The sequence below is a fragment of the Morchella sextelata genome, assembly GCF_020137385.1.
Source record: "Morchella sextelata strain SCLS chromosome Unknown scls_18, whole genome shotgun sequence".
Taxonomy (NCBI): Eukaryota; Fungi; Ascomycota; class Pezizomycetes; order Pezizales; family Morchellaceae; genus Morchella; species Morchella sextelata.
The window spans coordinates 1,010,396-1,030,800 of record NW_025408633.1 but is presented as its reverse complement, the minus strand read 5'-3'; the positions used below and the strand labels follow the sequence as shown (position 1 = coordinate 1,030,800).

General features: G+C 47.9%; 6 protein-coding genes across 6 annotated transcripts; 3 read left to right on the top strand and 3 right to left on the bottom strand.

The window, feature by feature from the left end:
• Positions 1–2,451: 2,451 nt before the first annotated feature.
• Positions 2,452–6,033, top strand: H6S33_004792 (uncharacterized protein; the record flags this gene model as incomplete). The annotated part of the gene is made up of 1 exon (XM_044836150.1): positions 2,452–6,033. The coding sequence occupies one exon, from the start codon at positions 2,452–2,454 to the stop codon at positions 6,031–6,033; it is 3,582 nt and encodes a 1,193-aa protein (XP_044690765.1).
• An 859-nt stretch (positions 6,034–6,892) lies between these two features.
• On the bottom strand, positions 6,893–7,297 carry H6S33_004791 (uncharacterized protein; the record flags this gene model as incomplete). Its single annotated transcript, XM_044836149.1, has 1 exon — positions 6,893–7,297. One exon carries the CDS (start codon positions 7,295–7,297, stop codon positions 6,893–6,895), a length of 405 nt encoding a protein of 134 aa, XP_044690764.1.
• A 1,520-nt stretch (positions 7,298–8,817) lies between these two features.
• Positions 8,818–12,300, bottom strand: H6S33_004790 (uncharacterized protein; the record flags this gene model as incomplete). Its single annotated transcript, XM_044836148.1, has 1 exon — positions 8,818–12,300. The coding sequence occupies one exon, from the start codon at positions 12,298–12,300 to the stop codon at positions 8,818–8,820; it is 3,483 nt and encodes a 1,160-aa protein (XP_044690763.1).
• A 74-nt stretch (positions 12,301–12,374) lies between these two features.
• Positions 12,375–13,604, bottom strand: H6S33_004789 (uncharacterized protein; the record flags this gene model as incomplete). Its single annotated transcript, XM_044836147.1, has 1 exon — positions 12,375–13,604. The coding sequence occupies one exon, from the start codon at positions 13,602–13,604 to the stop codon at positions 12,375–12,377; it is 1,230 nt and encodes a 409-aa protein (XP_044690762.1).
• Positions 13,605–16,251: 2,647 nt separating this feature from the next.
• H6S33_004788 (uncharacterized protein) lies at positions 16,252–18,282 on the top strand (the record flags this gene model as incomplete). The annotated part of the gene is made up of 1 exon (XM_044836146.1): positions 16,252–18,282. One exon carries the CDS (start codon positions 16,252–16,254, stop codon positions 18,280–18,282), a length of 2,031 nt encoding a protein of 676 aa, XP_044690761.1.
• Positions 18,283–18,359: 77 nt separating this feature from the next.
• H6S33_004787 (uncharacterized protein) lies at positions 18,360–19,748 on the top strand (the record flags this gene model as incomplete). The annotated part of the gene is made up of 1 exon (XM_044836145.1): positions 18,360–19,748. One exon carries the CDS (start codon positions 18,360–18,362, stop codon positions 19,746–19,748), a length of 1,389 nt encoding a protein of 462 aa, XP_044690760.1.
• Between the last annotated feature and the right edge of the window lie 657 nt (positions 19,749–20,405).

The window sequence follows — 20,405 nt, the reverse complement described above, 5'->3', positions numbered from 1 at the left end:
CTCGGCTCCAGATGCACCCCTTCAGATTGAATGGCAGCCGGTGCCCCTCCAGCTTCATGCCAACGGGCAGACACAGCTTGTCAAGAAGCCCAGGACCGCTCTACAGACCTACATTCCCGGCTGTGAGCCTGTCTGGCAGGATACCGATGAGGTTTCCTTACAACAGTTCTTCACAGAGCTTCAGACCTACCTCCAGCACAGCCTGCAGAGTCAGTTGAACCGAGGCAGTCAGGCACTGCTCATTGTACAAGAGCGCCAGGCAGCACAGAATGCTCTGATGGCAGAAGCTCTAGAGTACATGAGGTCGGAAGTCAACTCTGTTCAGGAAGAGCTCCGGAGGTATGCAGAAAGAGATGAACTGAATGCCGATGTTGATGCTATGGAGATTGAGTGGACCAATCCGGCCACTCCACCAGACTTTGTTGCCGAGATACAGAGAGCTCTTGATGAAGGAAGGTTGGTGGTGGGTAGACCAGCAACTCCGGCACCACTTTCAGTCTCCAGGTCCTCTTCCAGAGCAGCTACCAGGACAATGCAGCGGAAGACCAGCCCCTTTGCAGCATTTCCGGTCCGATCCACTAGGAGAGTTATCCCTATTGTGCAGCCAGCGGTGGGGGCTTCACCCTTACCACCTAGCCGCTTCGGTGGAACACATCCACTCCTTGGAGGAGCCGACCGAACCTTTGACTTTGAAGGAGAGTTCTTCCCAGGTGCAGGCCGAGGACCTCCTAGTCCGCTAGCCCGGAATCCAGGAAGGTTTACTATGTCTGGGGCTGCTCAACCAGCAGCAACCTCACCACTGGCTAGCAACCCGGCACCAGTAGCACCTGTGGCCCCTCCTGCTGCGGCCGCCGCTCCCCCTCCAGCTCAGGCACAGGGAGGAAGTGGTGGGAACCAGAACCCTCCACCTCCCGCGGCCCAAGCTCCTGCTCCTGGAGATTCAGACAGTTCAGACTCGGAACCAGAAGGTGGTGATAGAAGAGCTTGGCGGAGATATTTTAAGAAAAAGTTGGAAAAGCAGCAGAAGGATCTGTTGGCTATGATGTCCCAGCAATACCGACCTCCGGCCACCTCTCCCCCTTCTACTTCCACCAGGGCTCGAGAACCAAAGGCACCACCACCTTCTAAGTTCCAGGGCAAGGCGGAGCAAGTGGAGACCTTTATCCGGCAATGTGAGAATGTCTTCTCCATTGAAAGCCTATCCTTTACCTCTGAGGAGGTTAAGATCCGATATGCAGGCAACTTGATGGAAGGTGAGGCAGCGATCCGATGGTATGAGGCATACCATAATTCAATTGATCAAGCCTCCGCCAACCGCCTTGCTGGGATGCCGGTGCAGTTGGATCAGAGATGGAAGCGCTGGGATTCCTTTGTGGATGCTTTTAGAGCTGCCTTCGGTGAAGCCATCTCTAGAGATGATGCTGTAGCCCAATGGAATACCCTCACCCATACAGCTCGAGGAGGAATAGACCTCTTCCTGAATACTATCATTCAGCTGATGTGGAAGACTGGCTATGAGGGTCAGTTGGTGGATGATAAGATTCATAATTCCCTCCTCCCGGACCTAGGCATGAGTTGGGCTCTTTTTAATCCCAAGCCAAAGTCTTTGATGGAGCGGATAGCTGCTCTAAGAGAGTTAGGGCACACCCATGAGAGGTACCAAGGGATGGCAGCTGAGAAGGCGCACCCTCGGACCAAGAAAGATCCTCCCGCTCAGAAGGACCAGCAGCCTAAGAGGAAAAGAGAAGCTGCGAGCTCCTCCGGACCTCAGAAGACTCCTGGACCTAAGGACAAAGCGGTGGAACTGAAGGGTATCCCGGGGGATATTCTAGAAGAAAGAAGGAAAGCAGAAGTATGCTTGAAGGTATGACCTTCCGGTACTCCCTATTGGTAGAGTGCATAGACTGACTTGTGCAATAGTGCGGCAAGTCCAGACACAAATGGACTGATTGTTGGTCCAAGGAACCTACTGTTGTCCGAGTGGCAGCAGTGAGAGTACAGAAGCGGAAAAGAGGGAATGGCAAGTCCAACTCTCAGAAGAAGGCTAAAGTGGCTGCTGTAGTAGCAGAGGATCCACTTGTTGTACTCCCGGAGGTTACAGAAGATTTTGTTTTGCAGCCTGAGCAAGACTCGGACAATGAAATCCTCTGGTAGAAAAATGTCTGTTTGGGTCTATGTTTACTAGTTTTCTTTCATATGGGTTTTTTCGGTTTCTATGTTTCTCTTGAATAAATTATGATTGTGTTTCTGCCTATTTGATTGCTCCAAGCACTCTGAGGATGGGTTTAGGACCCGAAACAGCTGGCCTGTAAGTGCTCTACCAAAGTTACATTTGCTACAAGACACTTCCGAACCGCTATCAAAAACTACCACACATCATAACTGCTATATTATCGCTTGGGAATAGAACCAAAGGATCTTTGATCTTAGTAGTGCCCGAAGCTATTAGCTATGTTGAAAAGACAAAGAGAAATAAGTTCAGAACCCGCTGTTAAGCAAAGAAGGTTGGAACAGAGGCTTCCCTCCTTACCAGTACATGGAAAAAGACCTATACTGAAGGCAGGACTGTCATGGACGGTCAAAGGAAAGGATAAAGGCGCCCAAGGGTCTTTCCTGTTTGACACCGGTTGTACAGGAGCTATCCTCAATCAGAGTTTTGTCAGGAAACATGGAATTCCCTTAGTGCGGCGGGATCAACCTCTGACAATGTTTGATGCTCAAGGAGATGTCATGATGGGAGGAGGTGAGTATTACACTCACCCGGTCTGCATGACTATGGGAGATCATAAGGAGATACTCCGATGGGAGGTGGCTACACTGGAAGAAGGAATGACCGGTTACCTACCAATTAGTTGGGCTAGGAAGCATAACCCGGACATCAATTGGGAACTCAACACCATGAGCTGGAGGAGTGACTACTGCAAGCAGAATTGTCTCCCAGCGGCCACCAAGATTGAACTGATCTCTCCATACCAGATGTTGGAAGAAGAAGAGACAGTCTATCAATTGGTTGGTTCAGTATGGCATGATGAGGACGGAGGTGATATTGCTGAGAAGATACACCACCTATACCGGGATTGGGCTGATGTGTTCAGTCAAGAGAAGATTGAGGAAATGCCGCCACATTCCCATAATGATTTAAAGATCAAACTCTTGCCTGGGACCGCTCCCCCATTTGGCCCGCTGTACCCATGTTCCGCTCCAGAATTGAAGGCCCTCCGAGAGTACCTGGACAAAGAATTGTCTTCAGGAAAGATCTCTAGATCTAACAGCCCTGCTGCGGCGCCCATACTGTTCATTCCTAAGAAGGATGGGACATTGCGGATTTGTGTGGACTACAGAGGATTGAACAAGGTCACTGTCAAGGACAAGTACCCGCTGCCTATCATGAGTGAGCTCAGAGACAGGTTGTTCAAGGCCAAGATCTTCACAAAGATAGACCTGAAGAACGGCTTCAATTTGATCAGGATAGCAGAAGGTGATGAGTGGAAGACCGCTTTCAGAACCCGCTATGGACTGTATCAGTATAATGTGATGCCGTTTGGTCTATGCAATGCTCCCTCCGCTTTTCAGGCAATGATTAATGATGTGCTAAAGGAACTACTGGATGAAGGAGTGGTTGTCTATATTGACGACATCCTCATCTACTCGGAGACTGAGAAAGAGCATGAGCTATTGGTCAAGAGGGTACTACAGAAGCTTAGGGAAGCTAAGCTCTGTGCCTCGATCAGTAAGACATCCTTCCATGTCCGAGTAGTAGAATACCTAGGCTATCACATCTCGGAAGAAGGAGTATCTATGTCAGAAGACAAGGTGGAGGCAGTTAAGGAATGGCCGGTCCCTGAGAATATCAAGGCAGTACAGGCATTCCTCGGATTTGCAAACTTCTATCGCCGCTTCATTGAAGGCTTTAGTAAGGTTTGCAAACCATTAACTGACCTCTTGCAAAAAGACAAGAAATGGTATTGGACGGCAGCACATGAGCAGGCCTTTGAAGAACTCAAGAGGCTGTTCACAAGCGCTCCAATCCTTCTTCATTTTGACCCTAGTAGGAGAACTGTGGTCGAAACAGATGCCAGTGATTTTGCCAAGGGAGCGGTGCTCTCTCAGTATGGGGATGATGGGAAGCTACATCCGGTGGCATTCTATTCTAAGAAGTTCTCCCCTGCTGAGATCAACTATGACATTCATGATAAGGAAATGGGAGCTATTGTAGCCTCTTTCCGGGAATGGGAACACATGCTCAAATCTTGTGAGCAAGAGATCACGGTTTTTACAGACCACAAGAACTTGGAGTACTTTAATTCTACCAAGGTTCTCACTAGGCGGCAAGCTAGATGGTCTGAAGACCTCGCAGGCTACAATTTTAAAGTTGTCTACAGACCGGGAGAAAAGAATGGCAAGACTGATGTGCTATCTAGGCGCTGGGATCACCGCCTTGGAGAGGGAGGTGAAACTCTGCAGCCGGAGCCACAGATCTTTTTTAGGCCAGGTCAATTGGTTTTGGATCCTGCAAAGCTAGCGGCTGTCAGGGTGAATCAATTGCGGAATACATTCTTAGAGCGCCTATACGCGGCTGCTAAAGAGGATAGTTTCTGGCAGGAACTGCACCACTCCCTGGTTGAAAGGAAACCAAGTCTGGACCAGAACTTGTCGGTCAAGAACGGTCTCATCTTCTACAAAAATAGATGGTATATACCCAAGGACAAGAAGCTTCAGATGGAAATACTGTCCGATACCCATGACTCTAAGGTGGCTGGTCATTTTGGCCAATTTAAGACACTAGAGCGGGTGAAAAACAACTTCTTTTGGCCCAACATGGATAAGGATGTTGAGGAATATGTCCGGAGCTGTGACAGCTGCCAGAGGAATAAAACCTCAAGACACAAGAAGTTTGGTATGCTCCAACCGTTGGAAATACCCTATCGGCCATGGACTTCCATCTCTATGGACTTCATTGTGGGATTACCGGAATCTAGCGGGTTTACAAAGATCTGGGTAATAGTGGACCGTTTTTCGAAGATGGCACACTACATCCCTCTTCCTACCCTCAATAAAACGGAAGATTTGGCTAAGTTGTTCTTGAAGGAAGTTTGGAGACTCCATGGGTTACCTGATGACATAGTCTCGGACAGAGATAGCAGGTTCATCTCTCACTTTTGGCAATCTCTCATGAGCCTCCTCAATGTGAAGCTGAAGATGTCCACATCTTTCCACCCTCAAACGGACGGTCAAACAGAAAGAGTTAATCAGACCCTGGAACATTACTTGCGGAGTTATTGTTCATATCAACAGGATGACTGGGCAGAACTCTTGCCTTTGGCAGAGTATGCATATAACTCGGCGGTCTCTGAGTCTACCAAAGTATCGGCTTTTTATGCCAACTATGGATATGAACCCAGGACCAACTGGCCGGCCCCAAGGGAAGGAGTAGAATGGAACAATCCAGCGAGCGAGGTCATGATATCTCAATGGGAATCTATCTGGCAGGCTATGAACGCCAGCTTGGGTAAAGCTAGATTGAGGATGGCCCGGTGGTATGATGCACATGCCCTGGCACCGCCTGAAATCAAGCCCGGAGATGAAGTTATGTTGGACCGGCGCAATGTGCAAACAAAGCGGCCTTTGGGAAAATTGGATCAGAAGAAAATGGGACCGTTCAAGGTCTTAGAAGCTATTGGTACCCGTGCCTACAAGCTCTCTCTTCCCCCCCAGATGGGAATCCACCCGGTCTTTCATGTCTCTCTTCTGGAACCTTACCGAGCACCAGTAGATCCTGAGAGAAGAGTTTCTGTACCAGAGCCCGAAGAGATTGAAGGAGAACAGAACTGGGTTGTCCGAGAGGTAGTTGATAGCCGGGTCAATAAGAAAAGGAGACGAGTGGAATACCTAGTGCTGTGGGAAGGTTATGAAAACGAGGATGCTACATGGGAACCTTGGGAGCATCTCAAGAAGAGTGCTGAAGAAGCCCTTCGGGATTTCCATATGAGGTATCCTAAGAAACCCAAGGACAAACGGATTGTTGGGGTGTAGTTTGTTTTCCTTTAGGTTTTTGTTCCTTGCATATCACGGAGTTTCTTGTCATATAGATTGGATGGTAATAGAATGGTTATAGATCTCGGAGACCAAGATCCAGGAAGAGGGGAGTGGTGTAACGGAGCCATTTCAACTGTCTGGTGTATGAGTACACACAGGGCCCGATTACATGCTGAGAGTTATTGTTAGAAGCCAGTTGCACGGTGATATGCAAGTACCGGCAGTGTGGTTAGCTACCAGCTGTTAGAGTAACTACATTCCGGGCGCTAGGAAGAGGATCTATTCATGGGAGCAATGACTGACGAGTCTATGCCTCGCCAGTGACTAGAAGACCGGCCAGAGTGAAGCTCTGATTGCCCGGTGATCCTCTGTATCCTCCGAGCATTGTAAGTCCGCCGAAGGGCAGAGACTATGCTAGGGAAGTCTACAATAAGCGAAAGCTCTACAGCAATGATTAAGCTTACACTGAGCGGCAGCTCAATTATGCAGGTCCTCGGTTGTGTGGCAACCAAGGCTGCAGGTGTTACAAAGGCTTTGACTAAGGGTGGTTGCCTTGGGTAATCGGAAACACCTGCTGACGCTTAGAGAAAAGCGGGGTAGCGGTGGTATTGTTTCCGGTACTGAGGGAAGGCCCACCGGAACTTAGTAAAGGAATTAGGAGCGGAGAACAGAGGCCTTCGGAGTATAAGTACTCAGGTTCATTCTCGCCCTTCAGTCCTGTTCTCTCCGGTCTTCATCAAAAAGAAAAACCAAAATTCTTATCGGTAGCAGAGCCCTTAAAGATTATTGAGTTCTAGCGATAGTATCTTTGAATAATCTGCAACCTGATTGTCTATCTTGCACGGCCGTCTCTATTCTATACAAATCTATTTCTCTTAGAAAGGACCCCCGTTACATCTTCAACCTTCGATTCCTCCAGCTCAATCTTCAAAGCAACGATAACCTCGTCGCGACCTCGGATGATTTCGGTAGAATCTTCCTGGTTATCGCACAAGGTTTGCCAAAAGTCGGCAGCCCTTTCATTGGCTGCTTCTAGTTCTGTTGTGAGGCCGGCAATGACCTCTTCCTGAGCCGTGTCGATAACGGGTTCTAGTGGCACGGGGGTGTCAAGAGACTTGGTGAGAGCCTCCAAACACTCAGCAATAAGACTATGAGCCTCCGTAAGTTCTTCGCCGAAGTCTATATCGGCTGGGAGGGGACCATAGGTGGTCAGAAATTCTGAAAGACGCTGCAACAGCGTATCCTGAGTAATGTCGGACATAGTCGCGACCAGAGCTAAGCAAGGTAGTGTTGTATCGGTTGGCTGTAGAGGATGTAACCTAAGTGTAACGGGGACTATGGACGGAGGAACTATGAAGCCAAGGAATACAACCGAGGCGAAGACGTGGACGTAGGAGGTTCGTGGACTATGGACTATAGACTATGGGGCCGAAGGGTACACCTAAGGCAAGAACGGGGACTGTGGACTATGGACTATAGATGGTTGTACCTGGTCTAGTATACCGGGTAAACCCTATGACGTAGCGCGAACCAAATAGTATTCGTAACTGTAAAGTACAGAGGTTACATAAAGAGAAAAGAGAAAGAAAGAGAAACAAGAAATCACAAGACAACGCCCCCCTTATATATCCATACCCTATCCCAATGCTGACTCATACCCTCGCGTAACAGAAACAGAAAGAACATAATAGAAACCCGCTTCGCTAAACCCGACCATACTGAATAATCCTTCTCCCTTGTACCCAGACAACTCAAATAACCAACCCGTCTAGCTGCCATTACAGCTTTTCTCTAAGCGTGAGCAGGTGTTTCCGATACCCAAGGCAACCACCTTTTAGTCAAAGCCTTAGTAACACCTTGTAACGGGGGTCCTTTCTAAGAGAAATAGAATCGGATAGAATAGAGACGGCCGTGCAAGATAGACAATCAGGTTGCAGATTATTCAAAGATACTATCGCTAGAACTCAATAATCCTTAAGGGCTCTGCTACCGATAAGAACTTGGTTTTTTCTTTCTGACTGAAGACTGGAGAGAACAGGACTGAAGGGCGAGAATGAACCTGAGTACTTATACTCCGAAGGCCTCTGTTCTCTGCTCCTAACTCCTTTACTAAGTTCCGGTGGGCCTTCCCTCAGTACCGGAAAACAATACTACCGCTACCCCGCTTTTCTCTAAGCGTCAGCAGGTGTTTTCCGATACCCAAGGCAACCACCCTTAGTCAAAGCCTTTGTAACACCTGCAGCCTTGGTTGCCACACAACCGAGGACCTGCATGAATGAGCTGCCGCTCAGGTGTAAGCTTAATCATTGCTGTAGAGCTTTTCGCTTATTGTAGACTTCCCTAGCATAGTATCACGGGGACTGTAGGCAATAGACTGTGGTGCCAAGGAATACAACCTAGGTAGTGACGTAGACGTGAACGTAGATGTAAAGGTATGCTTTGACTATGGACTATGGGGTGGCTCTGCCTGGTATGATAAACCGGTTGGAGCCCTATGACGTAGTGCGGACAGAGAATAGTATTCGTGGAATAAATACAGAGGTTGCGTAAGGAAGAAAGAGAAGAAGAAAAACAGACAAAAGCACGAGACAACGCCCCCTTATATATCCATCCATAATCCAACAATGACTAATACCTTCGCGTAACAGAAACCCAAAGAACATAACAGAAATCCCCATTACAAATCCTAATTCCACTGCACGATACCTCCTTCCCTCATCCCAGTTCATCACCTAGCCGAAATACATAGCTGCCATTACAGACCACGCCCCCCTCTAAGGCCTACCTCCTGGTAGGCTTAGGCTTCTCTGGATAACGCTTATGGAATCGTCTAATAATTTCAGGTGAATGTTCAAGGTCCGATAGCGGTTGCCAGGAGGCTTCGTCATATCCCATATATCGTACCAAATATTCAAATCTTCCTCTTCGTTTCCTCGAATCCAAAATATCTTCGACTTCCCATTCTTCCTCCCCTTCGATTTCAACCGGAGGTGGTGGTAATCGTTGTTGTCCTGGTAAAGGATCATTCGCTTCAGGTGACAATAACGAAACATGAAATACTGGATGAATTTTCATCGACCGGGGAAGTTCCAACTCGTAAGCATAGGGATTAACGATTCGTTTAACGCTATAAGGTCCAATACGTTTCCAATCGAATTTCTTAGAGGGTCGCTTTGTTAGAATATGACGGGTCGAGAGAAAAACCTTATCTCCTAAATAATATCGAGGAGCTGGAGTTCGATTCCTATTGGCTGATTCTTCTTGTATCCTTTGCGCCCGGAACATTTCTTCTCTTAGGAAGTCCACCACATCCTTCATTTCCCTTGCAATACGGTTCGCTTGATCCTCCGCCGTCGTTCGACCATGTTCCAAAGGCCCAAATGTTATCCTAGGATTCCTTCCCGAATTAGCATAAAAGGGGGAAACTTTTGTTGTTTCGGAAACGTGGTTGTTGGTTGCAAATTCAGCCATCGGTAGCCATCGGACCCAGTCATCTTGTTGATAGGAAACATAGCTTCGGAGGTATTGTTCCATTATGGCATTAATTCTTTCTGTCTGTCCATCTGTTTGGGGGTGGAATGCAGTAGAGAACTTTGGCGAGATTTCCAATCGATCACAAAGGGACCTCCAGAATTCCGCGACGAACTGTGTTCCTCGATCGGATACCATAGTGTCGGGTAATCCATGTAGCTTCCAGACGTTATCAATATATAGCCTTGCTACTTCCTGTGAGTCCGCCTCCTTTGTCGTTGGTATCAGATGCCGCATTTTGGTTAGTCTATCCACCACGACCAAAATCGCATTATACCCATCACTCTCAGGAAGATCAGTTACAAAGTCCATCGAGACATCTGTCCAGGGTCCATCGGGAATTGGCATGGGGCGAAGTACTCCATAAGGTGCATTGTGTGATGCCTTGCTACGGGTGCACACATTGCAATTCCTAATATACTGATCGACAAACTTCCGCATCTGTGGCCAGTAATATTCTCGACTTAGGAGCTCCAGAGTCTTCGCTCTACCCGGATGTCCTGCAGATGGTTTGTCATGATATTCTTTTAAAAGCCTTAGTCGAAGGTCATCATCGTCTGGTACATATAGCATGCCTCGATAAAGCAGCCGACCGTTGTTATCTTCCATACATTCGGCAAGTGAGATTTTGTTTGAGTGGCGTATGCCATTCCGAAGCATATTGAGAACCTTGTTTGGGAAACTATCCACTTGGTAAGCTTTTGAAAATAACTCCTCTACAGTGGACGCTCCTTCAGCGGATTCATTTGACAAAGAACCCGCGAACAAACTTAGCTTGGTATCCAAATTTTTTCGCTTCAGAATCACTTGACTCTGATGCGTTAACCGTTCATCCCCCTCTTTAGGTAGGTCACCTGACCTCCTAGTCAATGCATCTGGTTTTGTTCCTTGTTTTCCTGGCCGAAATTGTATAACGAAATCGAAGCGTGAAAGAAATTCGGACCAACGGGCTTGTCGACGATTTAACAATTTTGTTGTCATAAAATACTCAAGATTCCGATGGTCGCTAAGAACTTCAATTGGAAATTGAGCTCCCTCCAGATGATGTCGCCATTCTTCAAAACATCGTATAATTGCTAAAAGCTCTTTGTCATAGATTTCGTAGTTGCATTCTGCGGGAGAGTGTTTCTTGGAAAAGAAAGCAACTGGATGTAGAATTCCTTCGTTGTCACGTTGAGATAGGATTCCTGCTGAAACATAGTCGGATGCATCAGTTTCTATCACAATTTTTCGATCTGGATTAAAATGAGCTAGTATCGGTGCCGTTGTAAACATCTTTTTCAAAGTCTGAAATGCTTCCTCCCTTTCATCCGTCCATTCAAATTTAACGTTTTTCTTTGTCAAGGCTGTAAGCGGGGCAACAATTTTCGAATATCCCAAAATAAACCGTCGGTAGAAATTTGCAAATCCTAGGAATACTTGAACATCACGAAGGTTTGTCGGTGTAGTCCATTCCAAAACATCGATAACTTTCTTTGGATCCATTCTATTCCCATTCGGAGTAAGGATTAAACCAAGATATTTTGTTTCCTGAACCATAAATTCACATTTTTCAGGTTTAAGGTGAACATGATTTTCATCAAGTACCTTTAGAACCTTTTGAATATGTTCTTTATGTTCTGATAGGGTCTCGGAATAGATAAGGATATCGTCTAAGTATGCTGTTACGAATTGATCGAGGTAGGGACGTAGAATATCATTGATCCAATGCTGAAATGTAGCAGGGGCATTAGCTAATCCAAACGGCATTACTGTATATTCGAAATGTCCATATCGAGTCCGGAATGCTGTTTTCCATTCATCTCCCTCCGCTATCCTGATTTGATTATATCCCCATCGTAAATCCAACTTAGTATAGTATCGTGCTCTTGATAACTTAGCCAGGGTTTCTTTCAACAATGGTAATGGATATCGATTTTTGATTGTAATCGCATTTAGACCTCGATAGTCAACACAAAGTCGAAGGGTTCCATCGCTTTTCTTCACAAACAGTATGGGTGCTCCCGCTGGTGATTCACTGGCTCGAATAAATCCTTTGGGTAAATTTTCATCAAGATATTCTCGTAGTGCTTTTAACTCAATTTGAGATAATCCATATATAGGTCCATATGGTGGTCGTTTGCCTTCCTCTAATACTATCTCGATGTCATGGGATGGTCGATGTGGTGGGAGAATTGAAGCATCATATTCTTTGAACATATGAAGACGATGGTGAAATTCTTTCGGTACTAATTGTTCGATATCGATAGTGGATTTCTCGGTTGCTGAAACGATGACTGTATGGTGTTCCGGTAAGGGGATCGAGATACCATGAACAATAACTGCAGTTCCACTGAGTGAACAGTGTTGACAACAGCTTCGAGAGTCAAAAACAAGTAGATTTTCTTTTGGTCGAATCGTAACATCATGTCGTCGCATCCAAGGTGTCCCCATCACAATCGGATAGTGTCCTAACTTCGTTACAAAACATGGCGCCGTCTCCCGATGACCATGAATGTCTAGCGAGACATCGACAATATGGGTAATTTTTCCTGACTTAATAGGCCTTCCGTCTATAACGTCTACATGGCGAGGTATTTTAAGGGGGGTCATTGTAAGATTGTTGTGGCGTGCAAAGGATTCATCAATGAAAGCATATCCTGATGCTCCGGTATCAATAAGGGCGTAGGTAGGTATAAACGAATTTTTATTCTGTGAAATCGAACAAGTTACTACAAGTTGATTTCCATCCATTTCCTCCTCTGATACCGAAAAACCAGAAATACACATCTTAGAAAAATCCTTAAACGGTCCCTGGGCTAAGCCACTTAGTGCAGGGACAAATCTTTTGCCGACTCATTATCGCTTCCATCATTTTCTTCCACTGTCAACGCCGCTCCTCTCATCACAGGCCTCCTTGGTTGATTTCCAGTTGCCCTCGCTTGGGGGCAATTTCTAACCATATGTCCGACACCTCCGCAATAGAAACATCGGCCCTCAGCTAATCGGGCGTTTCTTTCGGCAGGGGTAGGGCGACGACGTCCTCCAGACAGGTCCATGGGTACATCACCTCCAGGACGGAATGAGGGGTGATTCTCAGTAGCAGGTGGGTTGGCAGCAGGGGCAGCAGGACGGGGAGCAGGAACAGGATTTGTTGGTGGAGGGCGCGGAGCCGGGGTCGCAGTAGTAGTCCAAGGTTTTTTACTACCTCGCTTAGCTTCCGCCGCCCGTCGTCGGTTATCCAATCGTTGCAAGAGTGTTGCACAACCATCTACCGTTGCAGGAGTCTCATGGTGTATCATCGATTCGTCCAGTTCCCCATTAATTCCTTCCATCAAAGCCTCAATCCGAGAGACTTCATCCATACCCGACTCAGCAGCATACCGTTGAAACTCAGCAAAATAATCGGCAAAGGTTCGAGTGCGTTGTCTGATGTTCCGAAGATTTCTTCTAGCTGTACGCATTCGATCGGGGTCTCCAAAAGCTGTATCCAGAATCTCATAAAACCGTGTCATAGAAGGTAAGGCAATACCTTCTTCTCCCATGTACTGTAAAAACTGATTGGCAGCAGCACCTTCCAATCTGCTGAACGCGTACGATAACTTAGACTGTAGTGTAGGATAGCGATCGGCATTTCCTAATAGCTTAAGTTTCATTTGTTGCTTGAATAAGTGTAGCCTTTCCCGGTCACGATCCCCCCTGAACACGTCGGGGTCTGGGAGTTTCTCCGACCGATAGGTGGTACCGGTAACTGGTGGTGCTGGGGGTACAGGTGGAGCATTATTTCCAATAGGTTCTTCGTCAGGGGCCACAATCTGAACAGCAGTTTGTTGAGCTCGGGCAGCAGTAAGATCTCGTTCAAACATTCTTCTTGCCCTCTCAGCCTCCGCTTCTACCTCTTGTAAATCCGTTGCATATTGAGTAAGACCATTTTGACACTGTTGAAGAAGCGCATAAGCTTCAGCTCCGACAACATGATCGACCTGTGGATGCGCTTCAAAAAATCTTTGGAGGTTATCGTTGAGTTGTTGATAATCGACATGGACATGTTCCGACATTGTAGGCTATGGTGTTGTATTGGTTGGCGATAGAGGACGCAACCTACGTATCACGGGGACTGTAGGCAATAGACTGTGGTGCCAAGGAATACAACCTAGGTAGTGACGTAGACGTGAACGTAGATGTAAAGGTATGCTTTGACTATGGACTATGGGGTGGCTCTGCCTGGTATGATAAACCGGTTGGAGCCCTATGACGTAGTGCGGACAGAGAATAGTATTCGTGGAATAAATACAGAGGTTGCGTAAGGAAGAAAGAGAAGAAGAAAAACAGACAAAAGCACGAGACAACGCCCCCTTATATATCCATCCATAATCCAACAATGACTAATACCTTCGCGTAACAGAAACCCAAAGAACATAACAGAAATCCCCATTACAAATCCTAATTCCACTGCACGATACCTCCTTCCCTCATCCCAGTTCATCACCTAGCCGAAATACATAGCTGCCATTACACATAGTCCCTGCCCTTCGGCGGACTTACAAATGCTCAGAGGATACAGAGGATCACCGGGCAATCAGAGCTTCACTCTGGCCGGTCTTCTAGACACTGGCGAGGCATAGACTCGTCAGTCATTGCCCCCATGAATAGATCCCCTTCCTAGTGCCTGGAATGTAGTTACTCTAACAGCTGGTAGCTAACCACACTGCCGGTACTTGCATATCACCGTGCAACTGGCTTCTAACAATAACTCTCAGCATGTAACCGGGCCCTGTGTGTACTCATACACCAGACAGTTGAAATGGCTCCGTTACACCACTCCCCTCTTCCAGGATCTTGGTCTCCGAGATCTATAACCATTCTATTACCATTCATTCTATATGACAAGAAACTCCGTGATATGCAAGGGAATGAAAACCCAAAGGAAATAATCTACACCCCAACAATCCGCTTGTCCTTGGGTTTCTTAGGATACCTCATATGGAAATCCCGAAGGGCTTCTTCAGCACTCTTCTTGAGATGCTCCCAAGGTTCCCATGTAGCATCCTCGTTTTCATAACCTTCCCACAGCACTAGGTATTCCACTCGTCTCCTTTTCTTATTGACCCGGCTATCAGCTACTTCTCGGACAACCCAGTTCTGTTCTCCTTCAATCTCTTCAGGCTCCGGTACAGGAACTCTTCTCTCAGGATCTACCGGTGCTCGATAAGGTTCCAGAAGAGAGACATGAAAGACCGGGTGGATTCCCATTTGGGGGGGAAGAGAGAGCTTGTAGGCTCTGGTGCCAATAGCTTCTAAGACCTTAAAGGGTCCCATCTTCTTCTGATCCAATTTTCCCAAAGGCCGCTTTGTTTGCACATTGCGCCGGTCCAACATTACTTCATCTCCGGGCTTGATTTCAGGCGGTGCCAGGGCATGAGCATCATACCACCGGGCCATCCTTAGTCTAGCTTTACCCAAGCTGGCGTTCATAGCCTGCCACATAGATTCCCATTGAGATATCATGACCTCGCTCGCTGGATTGTTCCATTCTACTCCTTCCTTTGGGGCCGGCCAGTTGGTCCTGGGTTCATAACCATAGTTGGCATAGAAAGCCGATACTTTGGTAGACTCAGAGACCGCCGAGTTATATGCATACTGTTACGGGCATGCCAAGCATTTACGGGAGTGAGAGAAAGGCTAGTAGATACCCCAATACCCTCTGTACACTAATATCAACTCTTGACCACACTCGCGGAGTGTGGTGCGACCAAATTGTGACCAAAAAACCCAGAGTCATAAAAAACACGTTTTCGACCCCAATAATAACCCCCGGAGCGTCAAACCGCCGGAGGGGAGTGTTTTGGTACCGGTGGATATATGAGGGACAGCTGGAATCAATCGGATCGAAGATCGGACCGCTCGGAGCGAATCGGCGCAAGCTACCAGCCGACCGAGTACCTATCGGCGGTACCTGTGGGCATGAGAGGACTCTGCTATGTGGGAAAGCGATGTGGGAAGAGGCCTGAGTAGGTAGCCTTGCCGTCCGAGACTTCCGAATAGCCGACGCTGACGATTATCCACCAGACGGCCGATGGAGAAGAAACATCGACAGGGAAACGTGCATTAGAGTGGATAAATAGGTTGAGGGGTTTCAGCGGGTTTAGGAGTTTGGGTTACGGACTTAGGAGTTAAATGTTCCTGGTTGTTTTTCAGGGTCTCGGGCATGCCCCGAGTGTATTCTGTATTATTAGTAGACTGGGTCCTCGAGACATAAGCGAGGGATATAAATACTGTGTCATTCACTGACTAGCCAAACCATCATCGGCGAAATCAGAGTCTTAACAATATAAATCGTTGATACGCGAGTTACAACTTTATTTGACTATACTTTTGGAATTACTTTACTCTATCGTGACTTCGAACTCTACCTGAACTATTACGTCGAAGACGGTCGAACATCCTACGCTAACTCTAGTGAATCTTTGTTGATAACGTAGCTCGCGGGGCCCGTATCGGATCAAAGAGAATCATACCCGACGTTGACTGAAGAGACCTTGGAGACTTCTACCTTTGTAGCTGTTAGCCGAACTCTGAGCTCTGCGTAGTGTACTCTTGTGGTCTGGTACGCATCCCTCACAGTATATTGTTACTCACAAGTTCACTTGGAGTAACGAAGTCACCTTAAAGAAAAAAAAACTATCATCATTATCCCCTATCACAATGACTACCCGAAGGGATAATTACTTCATAGATACCTCGGCCGTAACCGAGGAGGCCGGAGGAGAAGATTCTATGGTGATATCAAGGGCCGCTAGCCCAGACCCCCTACTTACGGGAGGACCCTCTACAACAACTAGGCAATCGAGTAAACGCTCTGCTCAAGCCCAGTTCGTGAGAAATATGCAGGAGTTTTTGGATACCCATGAGGCACAAATGAGGTATCTTGGTGCAGCTGGACAGGCCGTTTGGCAGCAGCTACAAAATCTCCAGGAACAAGTCCAAGGGAGTGGGCAAATCCTGGACAAGAAGGTACGGCAAGAAGCCATTGCCCAAAAACAACATCTGGAATCGCTCTTTGAGCTCGTCTCTAGTGTCCAACAAGTACACGAAGCTGCACGAGCCGCCGACCACAAGGTTCTGGACCGCAACCATCGGATTACCCAGAACCAGTTACAGGAGGCGGAGCGACAACTGAGGATCGTGAGAGAAGAGCGGGAGCAGGAAAAAGGGGAGCAACGAGCTTGGTTTGCGGAATTCAAGCGGTCCGATGCGGAAAGAAACCAACGGATAGCCGAGATGGAGGAACTACTGCGACAACACCTGTCAGTAGCACCTTCCGTGGCTAGTGCTCCCTTAGACCCTAACGCGCCCCGAACGGTTCCTGTTGACAATGGCAAGAAACCCGAAAATGCTGGCCCAGTAGGAGGAAACGCTGGCCCAGTAGGAGGAAATGGAGGCAGGCAACCGGAGGATGCCGGCCCAGTGCGGGGCAATAGTGGCAGAGGACCGGTGGGAGCTGCTCCAGTTGGTGGGAATGGTGGAAATCAACCTCCACAAAACCCACCAAGAGGAAACGTTGGGGGAGACCCAGAACCTTCCGACGACGATGACGACGATAACAGTGAATGGTCGCATGGTCGGAAGAATTGGAGAAGAAACCGAGGCGGGAACCGGAATTCGGTGCCGCCTGAAGACGACGATATGGTAGATTCGCTCGCCAAAATACCCTTTGAGTTCGATAATGCCAGGAAGCATAACCTGCGGCATTGGCTCATGGAGTGCGAGATCTACTTCGAGCAGAAACCTAAGAAGTTCCGAACGGACAGGAACAAGGTACTGTTCGCCGGAACGCATACGCCTGGGTTGGCAAAGGAATGGTTCATGGAATACATCGAGACCAAGATGCTAGGACCGGCAGCCGCGGACTACGCTACTTGGACTCGGTTCCGTCAGGAGATTAGGAAACGTTTCTTAAGCACTCAAGAGGCTATGGAGAACGCGATGAAGATGCAGCAGTTTAAGTACTCTGCTAACATCGGAGACTACCTGACGAGAATGGAGATCATGAACCAGCACGCTCAGATGAAAGGAGCATCCTATCGTGCCGCCCTGCTCCAAGGGCTACCAAATGAAATCCGAGAGCGCCACTCACGCTTCGATCCAACCGAGGACGACTCCGAGTATATCCAACAGTTGGAACGAGCCGGTAAGGCTCATGAGGCTTATCAAGAGCAGATGAAGATGTTGGGGAAAGCGGAGTCGAGAGGAAGGGAGTTGAATAATGGTGGGAACTCGCGGCAGAAGGAGAAGGGGTTTAAGATCAAGGGAAGAGCTCAAACCGAGGAGAAGGAAAAAGGGCAAGATAAGAAGAGCACCAGCAAGAACAAGTCGGGGAATAAGCCAATATACCACGACTACGATGAAGCCACCAAAGGAGTTCCACAGCCGGTCCGAGAACAGCGAAAGACCGATGGAGCCTGTGTGCGATGTGGCCGAAAGGGTCATCTTTGGAAATGGTGTCGTTCAGATGCTAACAGCAGTGCATCTATCTCCTCTTTCTCCCGAAAGCGTACCCGCGATGACGATGGCGACCACGATATGGAACCACCGGAACCCCAACCTCAGAGAAAGCGAATGAGGCACCGTGCTAAGAAGCCGGCTGCGACGGCTGCTGCGGAGTACACCAGTGGTCAAGCGTTTGTGCGAGAACGCGGATCGGAATCTGAGATGGATTTCGATGAGGATTTTTAAAAGGGGACTCTGATGAGTCAGGTCAGGAGTATCCCCAGATTGCTATGTTATCACTGACGGAAAACAACAAAAAAAATATGAAAAGAAAAAGGCAGGAAGGGAGAGCGTCCCAACCGGAGAAAAAACAGAAAATTTTGGAGGAACCTATTCATGGTCCTCGACCTATCGTTAATCAGTTCCTTTGTTTTGCGGAAAAATGTTTACCTTGTAAGGTGTTGTTGGATACTGGTGCAACTGGTCCTGTTTTGTCTGCTGTTTTTGTTGATAGTTTTGAGGTCCCGAAGGTGAAACGAGACGTCCCGGCCCGGGTATTTGGATTTACGGGAGAAGTTATGAAGGGCACGGGACACGCCTTTACACAACCATTAATTATAATGTCAAGGGGGCATCAAACACAGTTGTCATTCGAGATCGCCCCTCTCCCGGTTGGCATCGATGCCATATTACCGAACTGGTGGGTGAAAGAACATAAGCCGGTTATAGGGTCAAATGGGGAAGTTTCCTACGATGGCGAGAACTGCAAAAGTCGATGCTTCACTGACAAGGAACCTCAAATAGAAATGGACGAGGGAGTATTGGACGATCCGGAGGCCCAATTCATCGGTAGCATTTGTCTTTTGGAAGACGAATCGGTTAACCTCCGCGAAACCCTTCCCTCTTGGCTCCATGGGTTCCTTAAAGTCTTCCTACCGTCGGAAGCAGACAAATTACCACCGCATCGATCTTACGACCATGCGATAGATCTTGAACCAGGTAAACAGCCACCATGGGGACCCGTCTACTCCCTATCCGAAGTCGAGCTGAAGGTGCTTCGGGAGTACCTGGACAAAATGTTGCGATTGGGAAAGATTAGGCCGAGCAAATCCCCGGCAGGAGCCCCAATCCTATTTGTGAAGAAGAAGGACGGTAGTCTACGACTTTGCGTTGACTACCGTGGACTTAACCGCGTGTCCATTAAGAACAGGTATCCGTTACCACTTATGGACGAACTACGAGATCGAGTGGCAGGCGCGGTTATCTTCTCGAAGATTGACCTAAAGGAAGGTTACAACCTTATCAGGATTAAAGACGGCGACGAGTGGAAGACAGCATTCCGTACGCGGTACGGACATTTTGAGTACCTCGTCATGCCTTTTGGGCTGGCAAATGCGCCGGCGACCTTCCAGAACATGATGAATGATGCGCTGAGGGAATTCTTGGATCAAGGGGTAGTAGTATACCTTGATGATATCCTAATATATAGCAAGTCTCGAGAGGAACACAGGGAGCTGGTCGGCAAAGTACTTAGCAGGCTACAAGAATACAACCTGGTCGCCAACCCGAAGAAATCGTTCTTCGAGCTCACCGAAATCGAGTTCCTCGGATACATCCTTGCCCCAGCAGGCGTCACCATGGCACTGGATAAGGTTATGTCTGTTACGAATTGGCAAGCCTGTTACGGGCATGCCAAGCATTTACGGGAGTGAGAGAAAGGCTAGTAGATACCCCAATACCCTCTGTACACTAATATCAACTCTTGACCACACTCGCGGAGTGTGGTGCGACCAAATTGCGACCAAAAAACCCAGAGTCATAAAAAACACGTTTTCGACCCCAATAATAACCCCCGGAGCGTCAAACCGCCGGAGGGGAGTGTTTTGGTACCGGTGGATATATGAGGGACAGCTGGAATCAATCGGATCGAAGATCGGACCGCTCGGAGCGAATCGGCGCAAGCTGCCAGCCGACCGAGTACCTATCGGCGGTACCTGTGGGCATGAGAGGACTCTGCTATGTGGGAAAGCGATGTGGGAAGAGGCCTGAGTAGGTAGCCTTGCCGTCCGAGACCTCCGAATAGCCGACGCTGACGATTATCCACCAGACGGCCGATGGAGAAGAAACATCGACAGGGAAACGTGCATTAGAGTGGATAAATAGGTTGAGGGGTTTCAGCGGATTTAGGAGTTTGGGTTACGGACTTAGGAGTTAAATGTTCTTGGTTGTTTTTCAGGGTCTCGGGCATGCCCCGAGTGTATTCTGTATTATTAGTAGACTGGGTCCTCGAGACATAAGCGAGGGATATAAATACTGTGTCATTCACTGACTAGCCAAACCATCATCGGCGAAATCAGAGTCTTAACAAT